Raw genomic sequence first — 19,911 nt, forward strand, 5'->3', positions numbered from 1 at the left:
ATCATGAACACAACACCAAGTCTACCCCCGAGTGACTCAAAAAACCAAACAAAAGCAAAACATATCTAAAGAATTTGAGTGGCCTAGTCAAAGTCTTGATATAAATTTGAATAAGATGCTTGACATGACATTAAACAGGTTTATGATTTTCATTAAATTTAATTAATCATTTACAAACTAAATTTTGCATTTATTTGGATTATCTTTATCTTATATCAAAATGTATTTAATGATCTGAAACATTTAAGTGTGACAAATGTGAAAAAACTATGAATTGGGAAAGGGAGAAATATTTTTTCACCACCCTGTATATGTATAGGCATAGATTCAAAAACTGAGAAATAAATGAGTAAGTAATAAGGTAAAGTTATAAATAATTCATTGTGTCTAATATTTGATCTTCCTGTTATAATATTAAAAATTACAAACCTAAGTTGGATTTTTGTTCATTAAATATTTCTTGGTGTTCTTCTCGGGGTTAAACAAAATTATAAAACATTTTGGAGCAAATATACACATTATTAGTCCAAAGCTGGAGGACAGAATGGCAAAAATCTCAACAGCCACAGTGAATTTCCCAGGAGAGCTGACATATGCTGGGATAAAGGTGATCCACACTGTACAGAATATCAGCATGCTGATGGTGATAAATTTAGCTTCATTGAAATTGTCAGGTAATTTGCGGGCTAAAACAGCTAAAACAAAGCAAAAGGCAGCAAGTAGGCCTATGTAACTGAGCACAGCCCAGAAGCCAACAGCAGAGCCTAATGCACATTCCAGTATGATTTTCTCCTTGTATGCGGTTAGATTTTTAATTGGGAATGGAGGGCTAAGTACCAACCAAATAGTACATATTAAAACTTGAATAAAGGTGAAAGACACAACAGTCATTCTTTGTTGTGGAGGACCAAACCATTTCATCACATTGCTACCTGGAAGTGTTGCTTTAAAAGCCATTAAAACCACTATAGTTTTCCCAAGTACACAGGAGATACAGAGTACAAAGGTGATGCCAAACGCAGTGTGACGCAGCATGCAGGACCACTCAGATGGTGCTCCAATGAAAGTTAATGAACATAAGAAACACAGAGTCAGTGAGATGAGCAGCAGGAAGCTCAGCTCAGAGTTGTTGGCTCGGACAATTGGAGATGTCCTGTGATGAAAAAATATAGCTACAGTGGTAATGGCCAGACAAGCACCCAGAACAGAGAGTGTAGCCAAGATGATTCCAAGGATGTCTTCAAATGAAAGAAACTCTACAGGCTTAGGGATACAAGTGTCTTTCTTTGCATTAGGCCAGAATTCCTTGTGGCAGGGTAAACAATCAGCAGAATCTGAATGTAAAGAAAAAGAAGAGAGACATAAAGAAGGCTTCAACAATTAATTTGTTAATTTTTTTGTTATGCACATCCATCCATCCATCTTCTTCTGCTATATCCGGGCCCGGGTCGCGGGGGCAGCAGTCTAAGCAGAGAAACCCAGACCTCCCTCTCCCCAGCCATCTCCTCTAGCTTATCCGGGGGAACAAAAAGGCATTTCCAGGCAAAACGAGGGATATAATCTCTCCAGAGTGTCCTGGGTTTGCCCCGGGGCCTCCTCCCGGTGGGACATGCCTGGAACACCTCACCCAGGAGACACCCAGGAGGCATCCTTGTCAGATACCGAACCACCTCAACTCTCTTTTCAATGTGGAGGAGCAGCGGCTCTACTCTGAGGCCATCCCGGATGGCTGAACTTCTCACCCCATCTCTAAGGGTGGGTCCAGCCACCCTTCGGAGGAAGCTCATTTCTGCCGCTTTTGTCCGCGATCTCGTTCTTCCGGTCACTACCCACAGCTCGTGGCCATAGGTGAGGGTAGGGACGTAGATCGACCGGTAAATTGAGAGCTTCGCTTTTAAGCTCAGCACGCTTTACGCTTCACCACGACGGACCGGTGCAGTGTCCGCATGACTGCGGCCGCAACACCAATCCGTCTGTCGATCTCCGGCTCCCTTCCCCCGAACACTCGCAAACAAGACTCCGAGATACTTGAACTCCTCCACTTGGGGCAGGAACTCATCCCCGAGTGGGCACTCCACCCTTTTCCGGCTGACAACCATGGCCTCAGATTTGGAGGTGCTGATCTTCATTCCCGCTGCTACTGTTATGCACACTAAAATAATTTTGAATATATGTAAAATCATTTTATTTTACCTGTTGTATTACTAGTCTCTCCTTCAGGACACAGTATACAGTCATAGCAGCAGATGGGTTTTCCTTTCTGCAGCACTTTACGAGTTCCTGGAGGACAACTGGCACTGCACACTGACACTGGCACCTGTGAGAGATAAAGCCAAAACAAAAGACATATATATATATATATATATATATATATATATATATATATATATATATATATATATATATATATAAATCCTTAATCCTCCAAAGTGCAGTGTGGTTCTTGTCTTTTGATTCATTACTTGGGTGCCATCCTCCATCCAGGTTATGCTCTGGTTAATCTGGAACTCTTGGCCAATTGGCAGTGATGCATCATAAAGTCCTACTGTTACCAACTCTGTTTTTCCAGTTTCACTCTTCTGCCAGTTAACCAACTCGTAAATCGCCACAGGATCCCCATTAGCATTAAATGACACATCATAACCATTTTGGGAAAAATTTACTTTCTTCAGCTCTGCTAAGATCTGTATGTTAGAAAGGAATGGAAGGCAGAGAAAAGATATGCCAAAATATTAGGCCTTACACTAATATTTGATTTCATGAAGAATACATTAGGGGTAACAAAAGAAACTATATTAGCATAAACATTTGAGCTGACCTGTTTGGACTCTAACTTGTTTAGTTTGTCACACTTAGCTATGCCATTGGTTCTCTGACACACTGTATTATGGATGGCATGTGCTATTGCATACACAGCCTTGTACACCATGTTAGTAATTCTGAGCTGAGATGTGTCAGTATACGGGATTTGAAGATTCTGTATGTCTTCAGTTCCATCACATATCTTCTTGTCTACAACAGGACCTAAACAATAGACGACACAGGGACTGTTTCATCACTGCAAGATTTTAAATTTCATTAATGCATTTTCATTTGTCATGTATTTACCAAATCATATTAATATAAAATTCCTTAATAGACAACAAATCACATTTTTAAAATGGGACAAAATCACTACATTAACTGAGTGCCTAAACCTCACCCCAGAGATCAGAACATAAAGAATTAATAAAAAAAATATTTAACCTTATATTTGAGCAAAACAAAAGTTGCTAAAGATCAAAAGGATTTTCTCACTTTTTTTCATTTTGCAGTTGAACGATTCCTCCCAGAACTCAGTAAGCATAGGGGATGTAGCTACTTGAGAGGAAGACAAATTAAGCAGGAAATCTCTGAAACCGGGGATTACAGACTTCTGAATCCCAAATCCAATGGCCCCAGCACAGAAATTAAACCTTCTAAATTCTGAATCAGTTATCCATGACTCACTGCCTATCCACTGGCGAGGTGGGGAAGGCTCACGTGAAAGCTCCTCCAACAGAATTTTCATGTCACCAGAAGCAACAAATGCCACAATAACCACTGCTGTAGACCTTAAGAAAGAATGCAATACATTAAGAAATTTCTTGTAACTTTTGTTAATCCAGTATTAATTTAACTTTCTTAATCTAATAGACAGCAGTAAATAAAACACAAAACAATAAGCAGAACTAATTCAATGGATGGATGGATTTCTTTAAGCAAATCTCAATCTAAGCAAAACCTGTCATGTAGAGACCTGCGGATAACACTTGCTACTTCTTGGATCCTGCTATGTGGGTGAGTCCGATAGAAAGATACAGAATATTCCACACAGATTCCCTCTTTTTGTGCTGCTTCTAGAAAAGATGCCATGCCACTATTTCCATAATCTGAATCCGAACGAACAGCACCTATCCAAGTCCAGCCAAAGTGCTTTACCAGCTTGGCTAGCGCTTCAGCTTGGAAACGATCACTGGGGATTGTTCTGAAAAAATTCGGGTACTGCTGCTTGTCAGACAAACATGCGCAAGTGGCATAATGGCTCACCTAAAGCAAAAAAAGGAAACAAAACTCTTTTAAGGATGGCACAATAAAAACTCATTTGCATGCTTATTAGAAATACAAAGATTGCCATTTACTTGAGGAATATTAAAAGACCCAAGGATGCGTGACATGCTGATGGATGGTGTAGACCCAGACTCACCAACAATAGTCATCACCATACCAGATAGTGAGCAGTTGCCACCTGTGTAAAACACAGTGTCCAAGCTATTTAACAACTGAAATGCCACATGCACTGCCACAGGCACTGATGAACATGAGTCATAGATCTGATACCCAAGCCTTATCCCGGGCAGAAGCTCTGTGCTGTTGTTAATCTCTTCAATGGCAAAAACCATTGCTCGTGAGAAGCGCAGCTCACGGGTATCAATGCTGCAAAAAGAACATCAACTCAATATTCGATTTTAAACTACATAGATTTCAGATATTTTAAGCTTCAATAGAAAAAAAGACAGTAAGGAAAATGTTTAGTTGGGCCACAAACAACTAATAACTGCAAATCATCTGAGGATAAAATATAAGGCTTAAATTCACCATACAAGATTAGTAACTGATATCAAAGCAAAATGACATATTATTAATATATAATAACAGTGATAATAATATAGGCATTTATCTCATGTTAAAAATTCATAAGAAAGTTTACAAAGTGTAATTTCACTCTTGAAGAAAATAAAGTATCAGTATCACTAATATTAAAAAATTATTGATTCTTTACAAATTATTAGACAACATACAGGTCAGGTCATACTATTCCAGCACAACCAAACATGTTTTGTAAACCAATCCTTTTACTTACTGACCTCCCACTGCATCTCACTGGCTCAGGCATGGTAGTGTAGTCATAGTTTACTGTTTGCATGTAGTAGTGGATTGAGAAAACACCACCAATAACATAGTCCCCATCCATTGAGAATGCAGGGATACGAGTGCTACCCTGCAGCTTACATTTCACAGAAGAAGCCACAGATCTATCCTGAGCCTCTGTAGGCATTTGATCCAGACCATCTAGAGATAGATCTAGGGCAAGAGCTGATTTCAGCTCAACCAAATACAGATATAATTTCAGACAAATAAACACAGCTGACAGCTCCATCCCTGCCTGATGTCAGGCATCTGTTATGGGTGTGTTTTCACTGATTTATATAGTTGTTCAAAGGCAGTGCTACGTCTTTATTATCACATGCTCTTACGCAGCAGTCTTTGAGAAAGTCATTATGTTCTATAATCTGTATTTTACAATATCTTGAAATGTGTTAAAAAATAATTTACAAGCAATACATTTTATTATTAGCCTATGAGAAAAAATAATCGGTAATAATGCTCAATAATTTGAGCAATGCCTATGAGGTTAAAAAAAATAGTAATAGCATAGTATTTTGCATAATACAGTATACTGGAAATGAAAGGCTGTTTTCAAATTTTTATATTTGAGCTCTGTGAGTTCCTAAAGGGATAACCTTGTCAGACCATCACTTACTCACCACCAAACCTGTCATGTTGAATGACATTACAGGCAGCAAAACATTCCCCATAGCACATGTGCTCATGGTGAACCGACCTCATCTGTGAAAACCACAGGGCACCAATGGTGGACATACCAATTCTGGTACTATATGGGAAATGCCCAACAGACTCCACGATGCTGGGCAGTGACCACACAGGCCACTAAAGAACGTTGGGCCTTCAAGTAGTGATGTGCGATACCACTGATTTCCTTTCCGATTCGATACCAAGTAAAATTCAGGGTGGTATCGACGATACTGAGTTGATACCGATACTTTGTACAAAAACTTACAAAACACCTTGCCTGCCTGCAGCACTAAAGGACTCCGTGAGAGACGTCTGTCTCGCCCTAGCAGCAGCTGTCCCTTTCCACTGCTCCTCTTCAGTTCGCCTCAACATACACTCGTCATATTCTGTGATATGATTTACTCTAAGGTGTTTGACAAGGTTAGTGGTGTTGCCACAACACCTAACTTTCTTGTCACATGTATCGCAAACCATGTCTCAGCTGTTTGTGGATGTAAAATACATCTGCACATGACTCCATTTACGCTCAGCCATTGTTGTGAGTGCACACGCCAAGGGGCTGCCATATATTTATACAGCCGTATTTTGCACGTGACTATGAAAGGCAGAAGAGGAAGTAGTTCCTTCCAATGTAGACAATCCAAATAATATAGTTTCTTTCCACTCTGTTCCTGTTAATGATAAACTACAAATTTACCCTAAATTACTAAAATATCGATATTTTAATGTGAGAATCGATTCTACAACATAAATGACTGGTATCGGAGAAATCGATATTTCAGTATCGATCCGCACATCCCTACCCTCAAGCCACCCTCATAAAGTCCAATTGTTTTGGTCAGAGACATTCACACCAATGACCCGGAGGTCATTTGGTAGGGCTCTGGCAGTGGTCCTCCTTGCACAAAGGAGCAAATATCCAGAGCCAAATGGAAATACAGAAATGTCTTCAATGTTTCTTTTTTTCTCACGGCAAATTAGATTGCAGAGTTCACCAAAAACTCGTTGCAATTTTGTGGGAAATCACAAATTTTGTCTCGAGTGCACCAACCCTGAATGCTGGTCTTGGTAAGAAGACCTTGTTGCTTTTGCTGCTCTGCATGATTAATCTCATAATGGTGATTTGAACTGTGGTCCTTAAACACAGCAATCTCCAATCTCTAATATGAGCATCTATCAGTGCTAGCACTCACATGTCTCATAAAGGTGTCAGTGAAGCTGATATAGGACCCAAACGCTGGACTTTCTGAATGAAGACAGTGCGTTTATTTATAGCAAAAATGACAACAAGGTGCAGAATATTTTCGGTGCATGCTCCAAGTGAGTGTGAGTGTGTCCTCCGATTGCCGTGTATTGTCCCCTTCCCATGACAGTGGTCCGTGTTCCGCTCTTCTGTTTAATGTTCATGGTGCACCCACTCCGTTCCTCTGTTTCTGTAATCCAACAGGAAACCAGAGACGGATTAGCAGGATTAACCCATGACAACAAACACTTTCAATAATTAGCTTCTGAGCTAAACTAAAGATTCTCTCACAACAAAGCTCCTGAGATGAGACTAATCAGCTGCAGTTATGTGTTTGCGCTCCAGGTGCGGCGAGACCCCATGGCAGGTACACTATTATTCGGTCCCAGACTCACAGAGAAACCAGAACACCCAACACACACACACACACACAAACCGGGAAAATGGGGAACACGAGAACACAAAGCATAAACACTGCGGTCACACTGTGAGGACCACCAGCCCAAGACAGACCAGCAAATATACAGAAGTCCATGAAGCACATGAGCCCTGGGTCCCCAGAGCCAAGCCCATGAAAAAAGATCTGTTTCAATGCATTTACAATGAACCTGCATTCCCTTGTGTGCGATATTAAGTACCTGCTCCTTAAAAAAATATCATAAAATTTTTCTAATTCATTTAAATTATATGGGAAATGTGTTTGGAAGGTTTTGAATCCTGGGTCGATTTGACTGCAAACATAAAAGATACCGGAAGGTGTGCTCCAACTACAGGGGGATCACACTACAGAGCCTTCTTGGGAAAGTCTATGCCAGGGTGCTGGAAAGGAGAGTTTGTCCGCTAGTCGAACCTCAGATACAGGAAGAACAATGCGGTTCCCGTCCTGATTGCGGAACACTGGACCAGCTCTTTATCCTCTCAAGGATACTTGAGGGCAAATGGGAGTTTGCCCAACCAGTCTACATGTGTTTTGTGGTCTTGGAGAAGGCATTCGACCGTGTCCCTCGGGGTGTCCTGTGGCAGGTGCTACGGGAGTTCTGAGGTGGTTCGGGTATCTGACAAGGATGGGTGAAGTGTTCCAGGCATGTCCCACCGGGAGGAGGCCCCGGAGCAGACCCAGGACACGCTGGTGAGATTATATCTCTCGGCTGGCCTGGGAACGCCTTTTTGTTCCCCCGGATAAGCTAGAGGAGGTGGCTGGGGAGAGGGAGGTCTGGGCTTTTCTGCTTAGGCTGCTGCCCCCGCGACCCGGGCCCGGATAAAGCGGAAGAAGATGGATGGATGGATGGTTGGATGGGTCTATTTGACCACAAACATAAAAGACATGTGTTTATAAATCAATCAATCAATCAATCTTTATTTATAAAGCACTTTTCATACAAAAAAAAATGTAGCACAAAGTGCTTTACATGGTTAAAAGCTGTCCACCCCACCCCACCCTCCAACTCACTCCCCACACTTTCATTAACATAAACGATGTGAATACACACATATCCCCCCCACACACACACACACTTAAAGAGTAAAATTGGGCTGAGTACGCATGAGCCAAGTGAGGAAACACTATAACAGGGAGCCGTCTGCACCGGGAGCCGGTCACAGACCGCAGCCTCCAGGCTGGGCACACAGCAGGAGGGAGGCAAAGAAGCCCCCCAGCCAGGCTGAGAGGACCCCGAGAGCCCCAGCAGCCACGGTCGATCACAGCCCCGGTGCAGAGAGCGCCCTCCGAGGAAACACTGGAGATATGACACAATAGGATATATACAGGGTAAAACGATAAAATAAATAAGAACGGGATACAATATGAATATAAATATAAATAGAGTAAGAAGATTAAAAAATGAATAAGAATAAAATCAATAAATATTAGGTGAAGCCTAAATTAATAATAGAATAACAGGATAGAATAAATAAGCATAAAATGCATAAACGTTAAGTCAAACCTAAATTAAAAAGGTGGGTCTTGAGCCTGTTCTTAAAAACATGTACGTTCTCTGCAGCCCTGAGCTCCTCCGGCAGGCTGTTCCACAGATGAGGACCATACCACTGAAAAGCTGCCTCTCCGTGAGTATGTGTCCTGACTTTAGGGACAATCAAAAGGCCAGTACCAGAGGACCTCAGGGTTAATATGGTAAAAGCAGATCTGAGAGATAAGAAGGCCCAAGACCATTAAGACATTTAAAAACCAATAAAAGAACTTTAAAATCGATCCTGAAACACACGGGCTGCCAATGCAGCGATTCTAAAACCGGTGTAATGTGGGCCCGCCCTCTGTTCTTCGTCAGCACACGAGCTGCCGAGTTTTGTAAAAGTTGTAAAGTTGAAATATTCTTTTTAGGAGTGTTTATTGTGATATAATAGGTTAAGAAGAGAGTGGAGTAGTTTTTTGTTGTTGTTGTTGTTGTTGTTGCTGCTAACAGCTTCAAAAAATTGAATCTACTGCAGCGAATTTATTGGGACATTTAAAATACAGTGGGGCAAAAAAGTATTTAGCCAGCCACCGATTGTGCAAGTTCCCCCACTTAAAATGATGACAGAGGTCAGTAATTTGCACCAGAGGTACACTTCAACTGTGAGAGACAGAATGTGAAAAAAAAATCCATGAATTCACATGGTAGGATTTGTAAAGAATTTATTCGTAAATTAGGGTGGAAAATAAGTATTTGGTCACCTCAAACAAGGAAAGTCTCTGGCTCTCACAGACCTGTAACATCTTCTGTAAGAAGCTTTTCTGTCCCCCACTCGTTACCTGTATGAATGGCACCTGTTTGAACTCATCATCTGTATAAAAGACACCTGTCCACAGCCTCAAACAGTCAGACTCCAAACTCCGCCATGGCCAAGACCAAAGAGCTTTCGAAGGACACCAGGAAAAGTATTGTAGACCTGCACCAGACTGGGAAGAGTGAATCTACAATAGGCAAGCAGCTTGGTGTGAAAAAATCAACTGTGGGAGCAATCATCAGAAAATGGAAGACATACAAGACCACTGATAATCTCCCTCGATCTGGGGCTCCACGCAAGATCTCATCCCGTGGGGTCAAAATGATCATGAGAACGGTGAGCAAAGATCCCAGAACCACACGGGGGGACCTGGTGAATGACCTGCAGAGAGCTGGGACCAAAGTAACAAAGGTCACCATCAGTAACACACTACAACGGCAGGGAATCAAATCCCACAGTGCCAGACGTGTTCCGCTGCTAAAGCCAGTGCATGTCCAGGCCCGTCTGAAGTTTGCCAGAGAGCACATGGATGATACAGCAGAGGATTGGGAGAATGTCATGTGGTCAGATGAAACCAAAGTAGAACTTTTTGGTATAAACTCAACTCGTCGTGTTTGGAGGAAGAAGAATACTGAGTTGCATCCCAAGAACACCATACCTACTGTGAAGCATGGGGGTGGAAACATCATGCTATGGGGCTGTTTTTCTGCCAAGGGGACAGGACGACTGATCCGTGTTAAGGACAGAATGAATGGGGCCATGTATCGTGAGATTTTGAGCCAAAACCTCCTTCCATCAGTGAGAACTTTGAAGATGAAACGAGGCTGGGTCTTCCAACATGACAATGATCCAAAACACACCGCCCGGGCAACAAAGGAGTGGCTCCGTAAGAAGCATTTGAAAGTCCTGGAGTGGCCTAGCCAGTCTCCAGACCTCAACCCCATAGAAAATCTGTGGCGGGAGTTGAAAGTCCGTGTTGCTCGGCGACAGCCCCAAAACATCACTGCTCTCGAGAAGATCTGCATGGAGGAATGGGCCAAAATACCAGCTACTGTGTGTGCAAACCTGGTAAAGACCTATAGTAAACGTTTGACCTCTGTTATTGCCAACAAAGGTTATGTTACAAAGTATTGAGTTGTATTTTTGTTATTGACCAAATACTTATTTTCCACCCTACTTTACGAATAAATTCTTTACAAATCCTACCATGTGGATTCATGGATTTTTTTTTCACATTCTGTCTCTCACAGTTGAAGTGTACCTCTGGTGCAAATTACTGACCTCTGTCATCATTTTAGGTGGGGGAACTTGCACAATCGGTGGCTGGCTAAATACTTTTTTGCCCCACTGTATCTGCATCAACTGCAAGCTTTAAAAGCAGTCAACTGACCTTTTTATTTAGATTTTTTTTCTTCTAATGAAGAATTTACTGTATGGAGGTTCACCAACTTGTCTAAAGTTGTTTGATTTTGAAATGGGAGTGGGTGCAATTCAGAACTCATTGAAAAACCAGAAACACCAGCCATAATGTGGCTCTGTATTCTAGTGATGGGAATTATGACAAAGCATTCAGAAAGTTTATTCGTGCAGTGAATCCTATATGTGCAATTCCAAGCAGGAAAACACTCTCCCAAAACATCATCCCAGGCCTTTTATGACAAAAAATGTGCGTCTTCTTTTTGTTTTGCATATTTTAATTTATATTTTGTTGTGTTGTGGTTTGCAGTGTTTTGTGTTGTTTCACTTTAAATTTATTTAAAGGAAAAATCTGAAAATTTAAATATTTAAGAAGGGCTGCTCTGAGATCCTTCCCTTGATAGCATGTGAAAAACCGGTTGGATGTTTCTCTGTGCCCTCTGTTCTGTGTTTAGTCTTCTCTGCCCATATGTTCCCCCTGTGTTGTTACCTTCTGTGTCCCTCTGTGTGACTGTCTATATAGTGATGTGAGTTATTGTGCTTTGCTCCCACTCCTTGTGTTCTGTGTTTTCCTGTTCCCTTCGTGTATTTCTTCATGTTCTCTCCCTCTCTCTCCAGGCCTTTTCTCTGTATTTCCTGTGTTACTTTTAAGGTCCACATCTTGGTGTCAGGGTTTCCACTTTCGTGTCCTCCCCGTCCTGTCAAGTGTAATTGTCCTCAGCTGTGTTGCCTGTGTGCTTCCACTTCCCTCATTACCTTCTGTGTATTTATGTCAGAGTCTCCCTCTGTTCCGTGTCGCATCATCCCTCATGGCTTTGTTTCCCTGTGTTTCCTTGCGGCTCAGTTTATCATTTCCCAGTTTAGTTTAGTTCTCTGTTTTCCCTGTACTCAGGCAATATAGCAGTGCTTTTGAGTTTAGGTCCAATCCCTGCCTGCACACAGCCGGATCATGACATTTATGCCAACTTATTCCTATGGGAATCATAAATGAAAACTTTTAGTTCATCTGAGCAGACATGTATCACATGCGGAGTTCCCCAAGGTTCCATCTTGGGACCCCTTCTGTTTAACATTTACATGCTCCCACTGGCACAGATTATAAAGAACAACAAAATAAACTATCACATTTATGCAGATGACACACAAATATATATCACAATGTCACCAGGAGACCGAGGCCCCGTACAGGCTCTTGGTAAATCCATTGAGGAAATTAATGACTGGTTGTGCCACAATTTTCTCCAGCTAAACAAAAACAAAACTGAAGTAATAGTCTTTGGTGCCAAAGAAAAACGATTACAGGTCACCAGAGAACTTCAATCTATACACCTAAAAACTAGGGGTGCAACAATACTCGTATCGATATTGAACCGTTCGATACAGTACTTTCGGTTCGGTACGCATATGTATCGAACAATACAACATTTTTTATTTATTTTATCAACTTTTCTTCTGACAATGCTGTCTGTGTTGAGCGCTCAGTGGATCAGCGTTCGACTACTCCGCCTAGGCTGCACTGTCGAGCACAGATCCACTGAGCGCAGCGCAAGCTAGCAAGACAGAAGCTAAGCTCGTTGCAACATGGCGACTGCCTCAACGCTACCCGAAAATGAACCTCCCCCACCCTCATTCAGATCTGGCCTTTGGAACTATCTTGGTTTTCATGTGAAGCATCACCCTGATTGTAAGCGCGTCATGGACAAAAGTAAAACAGTATGTCGGATGTGCCACGCAATGCTCAATTGGTGGGAACTAGTGCGTTTGCGCAATTAGCTTTTTAACGTGTTGACGCCGTCCAGCCCCACGCACGGAGCGATCCGCGGTAACTCATTTACGAAGATTTGCTGCGTTATTTTAACGAGATTAACGCTGACAGCACTAGTGGGAACACAATGAATATGACTGCACATTTACGCCGACATCATCCTAGTGCAAAGACAAGTGGAAGCAGACAAAAACAACAAGCACGCTTGCTACAAACTTTACCCGAGTAGTTAGACAGCCGTTAGCACATGATTCTCCTTATGGGGACCTGATGTGTTTAATATGCTGCTGTGAATATACCCCAGAAGAAGCGTATAGTATAGCTTTTATTTTGGAAAGAGCCATTTCTCTGTAATAAACTCTCTTTTGAGTGATTTCTCGATGAGGTTTTTTTTTTCATTATTTTGTTGTTTCAGCAACATTAAATTTAAAAAATGTACTTCTGAGTTAAAATATATATTTATAATTGTAATAAATGACAAATTAAAAAGGCATGAACATTTTTTTGTTTCGAAAAATATTGAACCGTGACACCAAAGTATCAAACCGAACCGTGAATTTTATGTTTTGTTGCACCCCTACTAAAAACCACAAACCAGGCGAAAAATTTGGGTGTAGTGATGGATGCAGACCTAAACTAAGAAAAACACATTAAGACAATAACAAAATGAGATTACTATCACCTCAAGAATATTTCAAGGATAAAAGATCTGATGTCTCAACAAGACCTGGAAAAACTAGTCCATGCATCTTTAGTAGGCTTGATTACTGTAACAGCATCTTTACAGGTCTACCTAAAAAAAAATCAGTCAGACAACTACAGTTCATTCAGAACTCTGCTGCTCAAGTCCTCACTAAGACCAAAAAAGTGGACCACATCAGTCCAGCTCTGAGGTCTTTACACTGGCTGCCTGTCCGTCAGAGGATACACTTTAAAGTTCTGATGCTGGTCTATAAAGCTCTGAATGGTTTAGGACCAAAATACATCAGTGACCTCCTGACCCAGTATGAACCTTCATACTGAACCCTCATATGAACCCTCAGGTCATCTGGATCTGTTTTTTTATGAGTTCCCAGAGTCAGAACCAGACACGGAGAAGCTGCATTCAGCTTTTATGCTCCATATATCTGGAACAAACTCCCAGAAAGCCTCAGATCAGCTGAAACACTCAGTTTATGCTCATTGGTTTCAGTTTCACTTCCTTCACATCTCGCTATATGTGATTATTTCCTGCTGTGCACTCCTGTTTCTCATTCCCTTCTCCCTGGTGTATTTAAGCCCTGTGTTTTCCTCTGTCCATTGTTGCATTGTACCATCTCAGTACTGTGTGTTTCCTCTGTGCTCCTGGTTCCTATATTTTATTCATCAGCTCCAAGTTTCTAGCTTCTTTGTTTCTAGTTTTCTGGTTTCCTGAGTTCCTAGTTTCCTAGCTTCTAGCTGTTATGTTTTGTTTCTTGTAACTAGTATTCAAGTTTTCACAGCACAATAAAAGCTGCCTCTTTTAGTTTATTTCCCTCTGTTTCTCTTGTCCTGCATTTGGGTCCTACATCCTGCATATCAGTATGTTTCACATGAGCACTCTGTTTTTATACCTTTCTTAGCACAACTAATGCCACACATTATCCAAAATTCATTAAAAAATTTTTTTACAATGTCCTTCTTCAGTAATAATTACATTTAGAAATGTTTGTTATTTTGTGTTATTTGTAATACCTTTTATTCGTTTATTCTAGTGTGTTTGCGATTTGTAATGATATGATGTAAATGATGTATAAAGCTAAGAACAACTGTACAAATAAACCTTAAATACTTGTTTTGTCAAATCTTAAAAAAACATTTGAAAAATTAAAATTGGAAAAAAAGGAAGTGAAAAACATTTTTTCTTTCATTATTTCACCCAAATATAGATTCAGTGCTAATATTTCTGATATTCCTGCGGTTCATCAATCACTGAAAATATATTTTTCTGACTTCCGAGAATTCGAAACTGTGAATGTTGTGTGAATTCAGTTGATAGCATTATAATTCAATATTTACACACCTTTTCTATTGCCATACCCCCTAACCAAGCAAATTGGAATGCTGGAATTATGGAGGATAGGTAAAAAAATTTATTCTGTTTTTCAAAACGCTTCTGAACAGTTTTCTGGTGGGATGGTTTCATTGTTCTGCAATGAGAAATCACTGCCGTGTGCTTACCTATGTAACATTCACGTGTCTGGCACATTTCAGGGTAACATTCAGATGAATGCATGAATCCTAATATCATTTGGAATTTGTACTAGACATATGCACACACAGGATATTAAATTTACATTTGGAACTTTTTAATTACCATTGGTTGTATTGAACAACTCAAAAACAGGACTCAGAATAAGATATTGTTATAATGAAATGTGAATTTTATTTTTGTGCCTTGAAAAAAATAAATCTCACACAAATACATTGAAAGATACTAAATCATTCGAAAATTATTACTAAAAAAGCACATATTAAGTGTTTGATTTGAGCTGAAACTGAAATTCAAGAGCTTGTGTTGAAGAAGTATGTTTTGAAATTCTTATCGCCATATTAAGTATGAAACCTCTAAATCCTATGATACATTTTTATTCATGACATATTTTTTGGTGTTCTTCTCGGGCTTAAACAGTATGATGAAACACTTTGGAGCAAATATACACATTATTAGTCCAAAGCTAGAGGCCAAAATGGCAAAAATCTCCACAACTACAGTGAATTTCCCAGGAGAGCTGACATATGCTGGGATAAAGGTGATCCACACTGCACAGAATATCAACATGCTGAAGGTGATAAACTTGGCTTCATTAAAATTATCAGGTAATTTGCGGGCTAAGACAGCTAAAACAAAACAAAAAGCAGCAAGTAGGCCTATGTAACTGAGCACAGCCCAGAAACCTACAGCAGAGCCTAAATCACATTCCAGTATGATTTTCTCCTTGTATGCGGTTAGATTTTTAATTGGGAATGGAGGGCTAAGTACCAACCAAATAGTACATATTAAAACTTGAATGAAGGTGAAAGACACAACAGTTATTCTTTGCTGTGGAGGACCAAACCATTTCATCACATTGCTACCTGGAAGTGTAGCTTTAAAAGCCATTAAAACCACTATAGTTTTCCCAAGTACACAGGAGATACAGAGTACAAAGGTGATCCCAAATGCAGTGTGACGCAGCATGCAGGACCACTCTGATGGTGCTCCAATGAAAGTTAATGAACATAAGAAACACAGAGTCAGTGAGATGAGCAGCAGGAAGCTCAGCTCAGAGTTGTTGGCTCGGACAATTGGAGTTTTCCTGTTATGAAAGAATACAGCCCCAGTCATAATGGCCAGACAAGCACCCAGAACTGAAAATGCAGCGAGGATGATTCCAAGGATGTCTTGAAAGGAAAGAAATTCTACAGGCTTAGGGATACAAGTGTCTCTCTTTGCATTAGGCCAGAATTCCTTGTGGCAGGGTATACAATCAGTTGAATCTGAATTAAAAAACGTAAATAAATAAAGAGAGATGGAAAGATGACTTCTACCAATAATTCCTTCGATGTCTCTCCTATGCACAGTAAAATAATTTTGAATATATGTTAAATCATTTTATTTTACCTGTTGTATTACTAGTCTCTCCTTCAGGACACAGTATACAGTCATAGCAGCAGATGGGTTTTCCTTTCTGCAGCACTTTACGAGTTCCTGGAGGACAACTGGCACTGCACACTGACACTGGCACCTGTGAGAGATAAAGCCAAAACAAAAGACGGAAATATAAATGTGCAATCCTCCAAAGTGCAGTGTGGTTCTTGTCTTTTGATTCATTACTTGGGTGCCATCCTCCATCCAGGTTATGTTCCGGTTAATCTGGAAATCATGGCCCTCTGGCAGTGATGCATCATAAAGTCCTACTGTTACCAACTCTGTTTTTCCAGTTTCACTCTTCTGCCAGTTAACCAACTCGTAAATCGCCACAGGATCCCCATTAGCATTAAATGACACACCATAACCATTTCGGGAAAAATTTACTTTCTTCAGTTCTGCTAAAATCTTTAAGATAGAAAGCAAGAGAAAAGAAAAAAGAAAAAAATGGAAATATTTTAGAACTACTAGTATTTGATTTCATGAAGAATACCTTAGTGGTAAAAAAACAAACAAAAAGAAACTGGCATTATTATTTAATTTGAGCTGACCTGTTTGGACTCTAACTTGGTTAGTTTGTCACACTTAGCTATGCCATTGGTTCTCTGACACACTGTATTATGGATGGCATGTGCTATTGCATACACGGCCTTGTACACCATGTTAGTAATTCTGAGCTGAGATGTGTCAGTATACGGGATTTGAAGATTCTGTATGTCTTCAGTTCCATCACATATCTTCTTGTCAACAACAGGACCTAAACAATAGAGGACACAGGGAATGTTTCATCACTGCAAGATTTAAAATTTCATTAACACATTTTCATTTCCATTTTTAAAATGGGACAAAATCACTACATTAACTGAGTGCCTAAACCTCACCCCAGAGATCAGAACATAAAGTTTCAATATTATTTAACCTTATACTTGAGCAAAACAACAGTTTCTAAAGATCAGAAGGATTTTCTCACTTTTTTTCATTTTGCAGTTGAACGATTCCTCCCAGAACTCAGTAAGCATAGGGGATGTAGCTACTTGAGAGGGAGACAAATTAAGCAGGAAATCTCTGAAACCGGGGATTACAGACTTCTGAATCCCAAATCCAATGGCCCCAGCACAGAAACTGTACCTCATTAATTCTGTGTTCGTTACCCATGCCTCGCTGCCTATCCACTGGCGAGGTAGAAAAGGCTCATGTGAAAGCTCCTCCAACAGGACCCTCATGTCCCCAGGAGCTGCAAATGCCACAATAACCACTGCTGTAGACCTTAAGAAAGAATGCAATACATTTAGAAATGTCTTCTTTTTTACAAGAATTAATCTAATTGTTTCAGTTTGCTATATGACAGTAGTAAATAAATACATAAAACAATAAGCAGAATTAATGGATGGATGGATTTCTTTAAGCAAATCTCAATCTAAGCAAAATCTGTCATATAGAGACCTGCGGATAACACTTGCTACTTCTTGGATCCTGCTATGTGGGTGAGTCCGATAGAAAGATACAGAATATTCCACACAGATTCCCTCTTTTTGTGCTGCTTCTAGAAAAGATGCCATGCCACTATTTCCATAATCTGAATCCGAACGAACAGCACCTATCCAAGTCCAGCCAAAGTGCTTTACCAGCTTGGCTAGCGCTTCAGCTTGGAAATGATCACTGGGGATTGTTCTGAAAAAATTCGGGTACTGCTGCTTGTCAGACAAACATGCGCAAGTGGCATAATGGCTCACCTAAAGCAAAAGAGGAAACAAAACTATTTTTAGGACAGCACAATCAAAACTTATTTGCATGCTTATTAGAAATACAAAGATTGCCATTTACTTGAGGAATATTAAAAGACCCAAGGATGCGTGACATGCTGATGGATGGTGTAGACCCAGACTCACCAACAATAGTCATCACCATACCAGATTGTAAGCAGTTATCACCTGTGTAAAACACAGTGTCCAAGCTATTTAGCAACTGAAATGCCACATGCACTGCCACGGGCACTGATGAACATGAGTCAAAGATCTGATACCCGAGCCTTATCCCGGGCAGAAGCTCTGTGCTGTTGTTAATCTCTTCAATGGCAAAAACCATTGCTCGTGAGAAGCGCAGCTCACGGGTATCAATGCTGTAAAAAAAACATCAACTCCCTGTTAGAATCTACACAACATAGATTTAGGATAGTTTAGCTTTAACATAAAAAAGACAGTAGGGAACTATTAACTGCAATTCATTTGAGGATAAAATATAAGGGTTAAATTCATCACACGAGAGCAGTAACTGAATTCAAAGCAAGGCAACAAGGCATTCATAAAAGAGTTAACACAGTATAATTTTTGTTTTGAAGAAAATTAAGTGTCAGTATCTGTATTTTTAAAACTGTGGATTTAGCATACATTGCAAAATGAATTTTTTTTTTTTTTTACCTAGCACTACACAAAAGGACCACAACACTATTGAACATCATACAGGTTTGTCATTCAGTTCTTCCACTTACTGACCTCCCACTGCATCTTACTGGCTCAGGCATGGTAGTGTAGTTATGGTTTACTGTTTGCATGAAGTAGTGAATAGAGAAAACACCACCAATAACATAGTCCCCATCCATTGAGAATGCAGGGATACGAGTGCTACCCTGCAGCTTACATTTCACAGAAGAAGCCACAGATCTATCCTGAGCCTCTGTAGGCATTTGATCCAGACCATCTAGATATAGATCTAAGGCAAGAGCTGATTTCAGCTCAACTAAATACAGATATAATTTCAGACAAATAAATACAGCTGACAGCTCCATCCCGCCTGATGTCAGGCATCTGTTATGGGTGTGTTTTCACTCATTTATATAGTTATTCAAAGGCTATGCTACGTGTTCATCATGACATGGTGTTACAGTGGTCTTTGAGAAAGTCATAATATTCTATGATCTATATTTTACAACATCTAAGGTGTTGAAAATATCATGTAAACTTAAGGTATTGTAGAAACAAATATGAAATTACTATGTGAGAACAAGTAATTTCAATGTAATTACCAAAAGTAATAATAATAATAGACAACCAATGGATTTGATTATTGTGCTTACATTACTAGCTATTACTATTACTGTTAGATTATAATTATGTGATAGTATTTTTATATTAAGTATTTAGTTTTTTTTATCTTAAAGTATAACCTTAACTATTTTAAATAAACCTCAAATATATTAAATGAATCTCAAATATAGAAAAGAAACTGTGAATGTATTGAATGAAACTTGACTATATAGAATGAAAGTCTGAATACATTATTTATTAACCTTTATTTAACGAGGAAAATCCCATTGAGATTAAAAACCTCTTTTTCAAGGGAGACCTGGCCAAGATAGGCAGCAGCAGGTGTCTCACAGTTACAGAAATTAATACATTAATAAAAATATGAATATATTGAACAAACTTGAATATATCAGTTTCAGTTCAGTTTCAGTTTTATTTGCAAGTCATATGTTAGTTAGACGAGCAGAAGACTCAG

At 39.9% G+C, this 19,911-nt stretch overlaps 2 protein-coding genes across 2 annotated transcripts; both read right to left on the minus strand.

Annotated features, from left to right (window-relative positions):
• Window positions 1–429: 429 nt before the first annotated feature.
• On the minus strand, window positions 430–4,915 carry LOC146619009 (extracellular calcium-sensing receptor-like). The gene is made up of 8 exons (XM_085370695.1): window positions 4,887–4,915; window positions 4,161–4,455; window positions 3,779–4,068; window positions 3,298–3,593; window positions 2,819–3,024; window positions 2,463–2,684; window positions 2,194–2,317; window positions 430–1,334 (listed from the first exon to the last, which is right to left on the minus strand). Exons 1-8 carry the CDS (start codon window positions 4,913–4,915, stop codon window positions 430–432), a joined length of 2,367 nt encoding a protein of 788 aa, XP_085226821.1.
• Window positions 4,916–15,357: 10,442 nt separating this feature from the next.
• On the minus strand, window positions 15,358–18,934 carry LOC146619010 (extracellular calcium-sensing receptor-like). Its single transcript, XM_085370154.1, has 8 exons — window positions 18,906–18,934; window positions 18,238–18,532; window positions 17,857–18,146; window positions 17,384–17,679; window positions 16,965–17,170; window positions 16,600–16,821; window positions 16,387–16,510; window positions 15,358–16,262 (listed from the first exon to the last, which is right to left on the minus strand). The coding sequence occupies exons 1-8, from the start codon at window positions 18,932–18,934 to the stop codon at window positions 15,358–15,360; spliced, it is 2,367 nt and encodes a 788-aa protein (XP_085226280.1).
• Between the last annotated feature and the right edge of the window lie 977 nt (window positions 18,935–19,911).

This window comes from Diplotaxodon limnothrissa, linkage group LG14 (assembly GCF_057381915.1).
Source record: "Diplotaxodon limnothrissa isolate DT_005_m linkage group LG14, D_limnothrissa_male_GT1.1, whole genome shotgun sequence".
In the NCBI taxonomy this organism is placed as follows: domain Eukaryota; kingdom Metazoa; phylum Chordata; class Actinopteri; order Cichliformes; family Cichlidae; genus Diplotaxodon; species Diplotaxodon limnothrissa.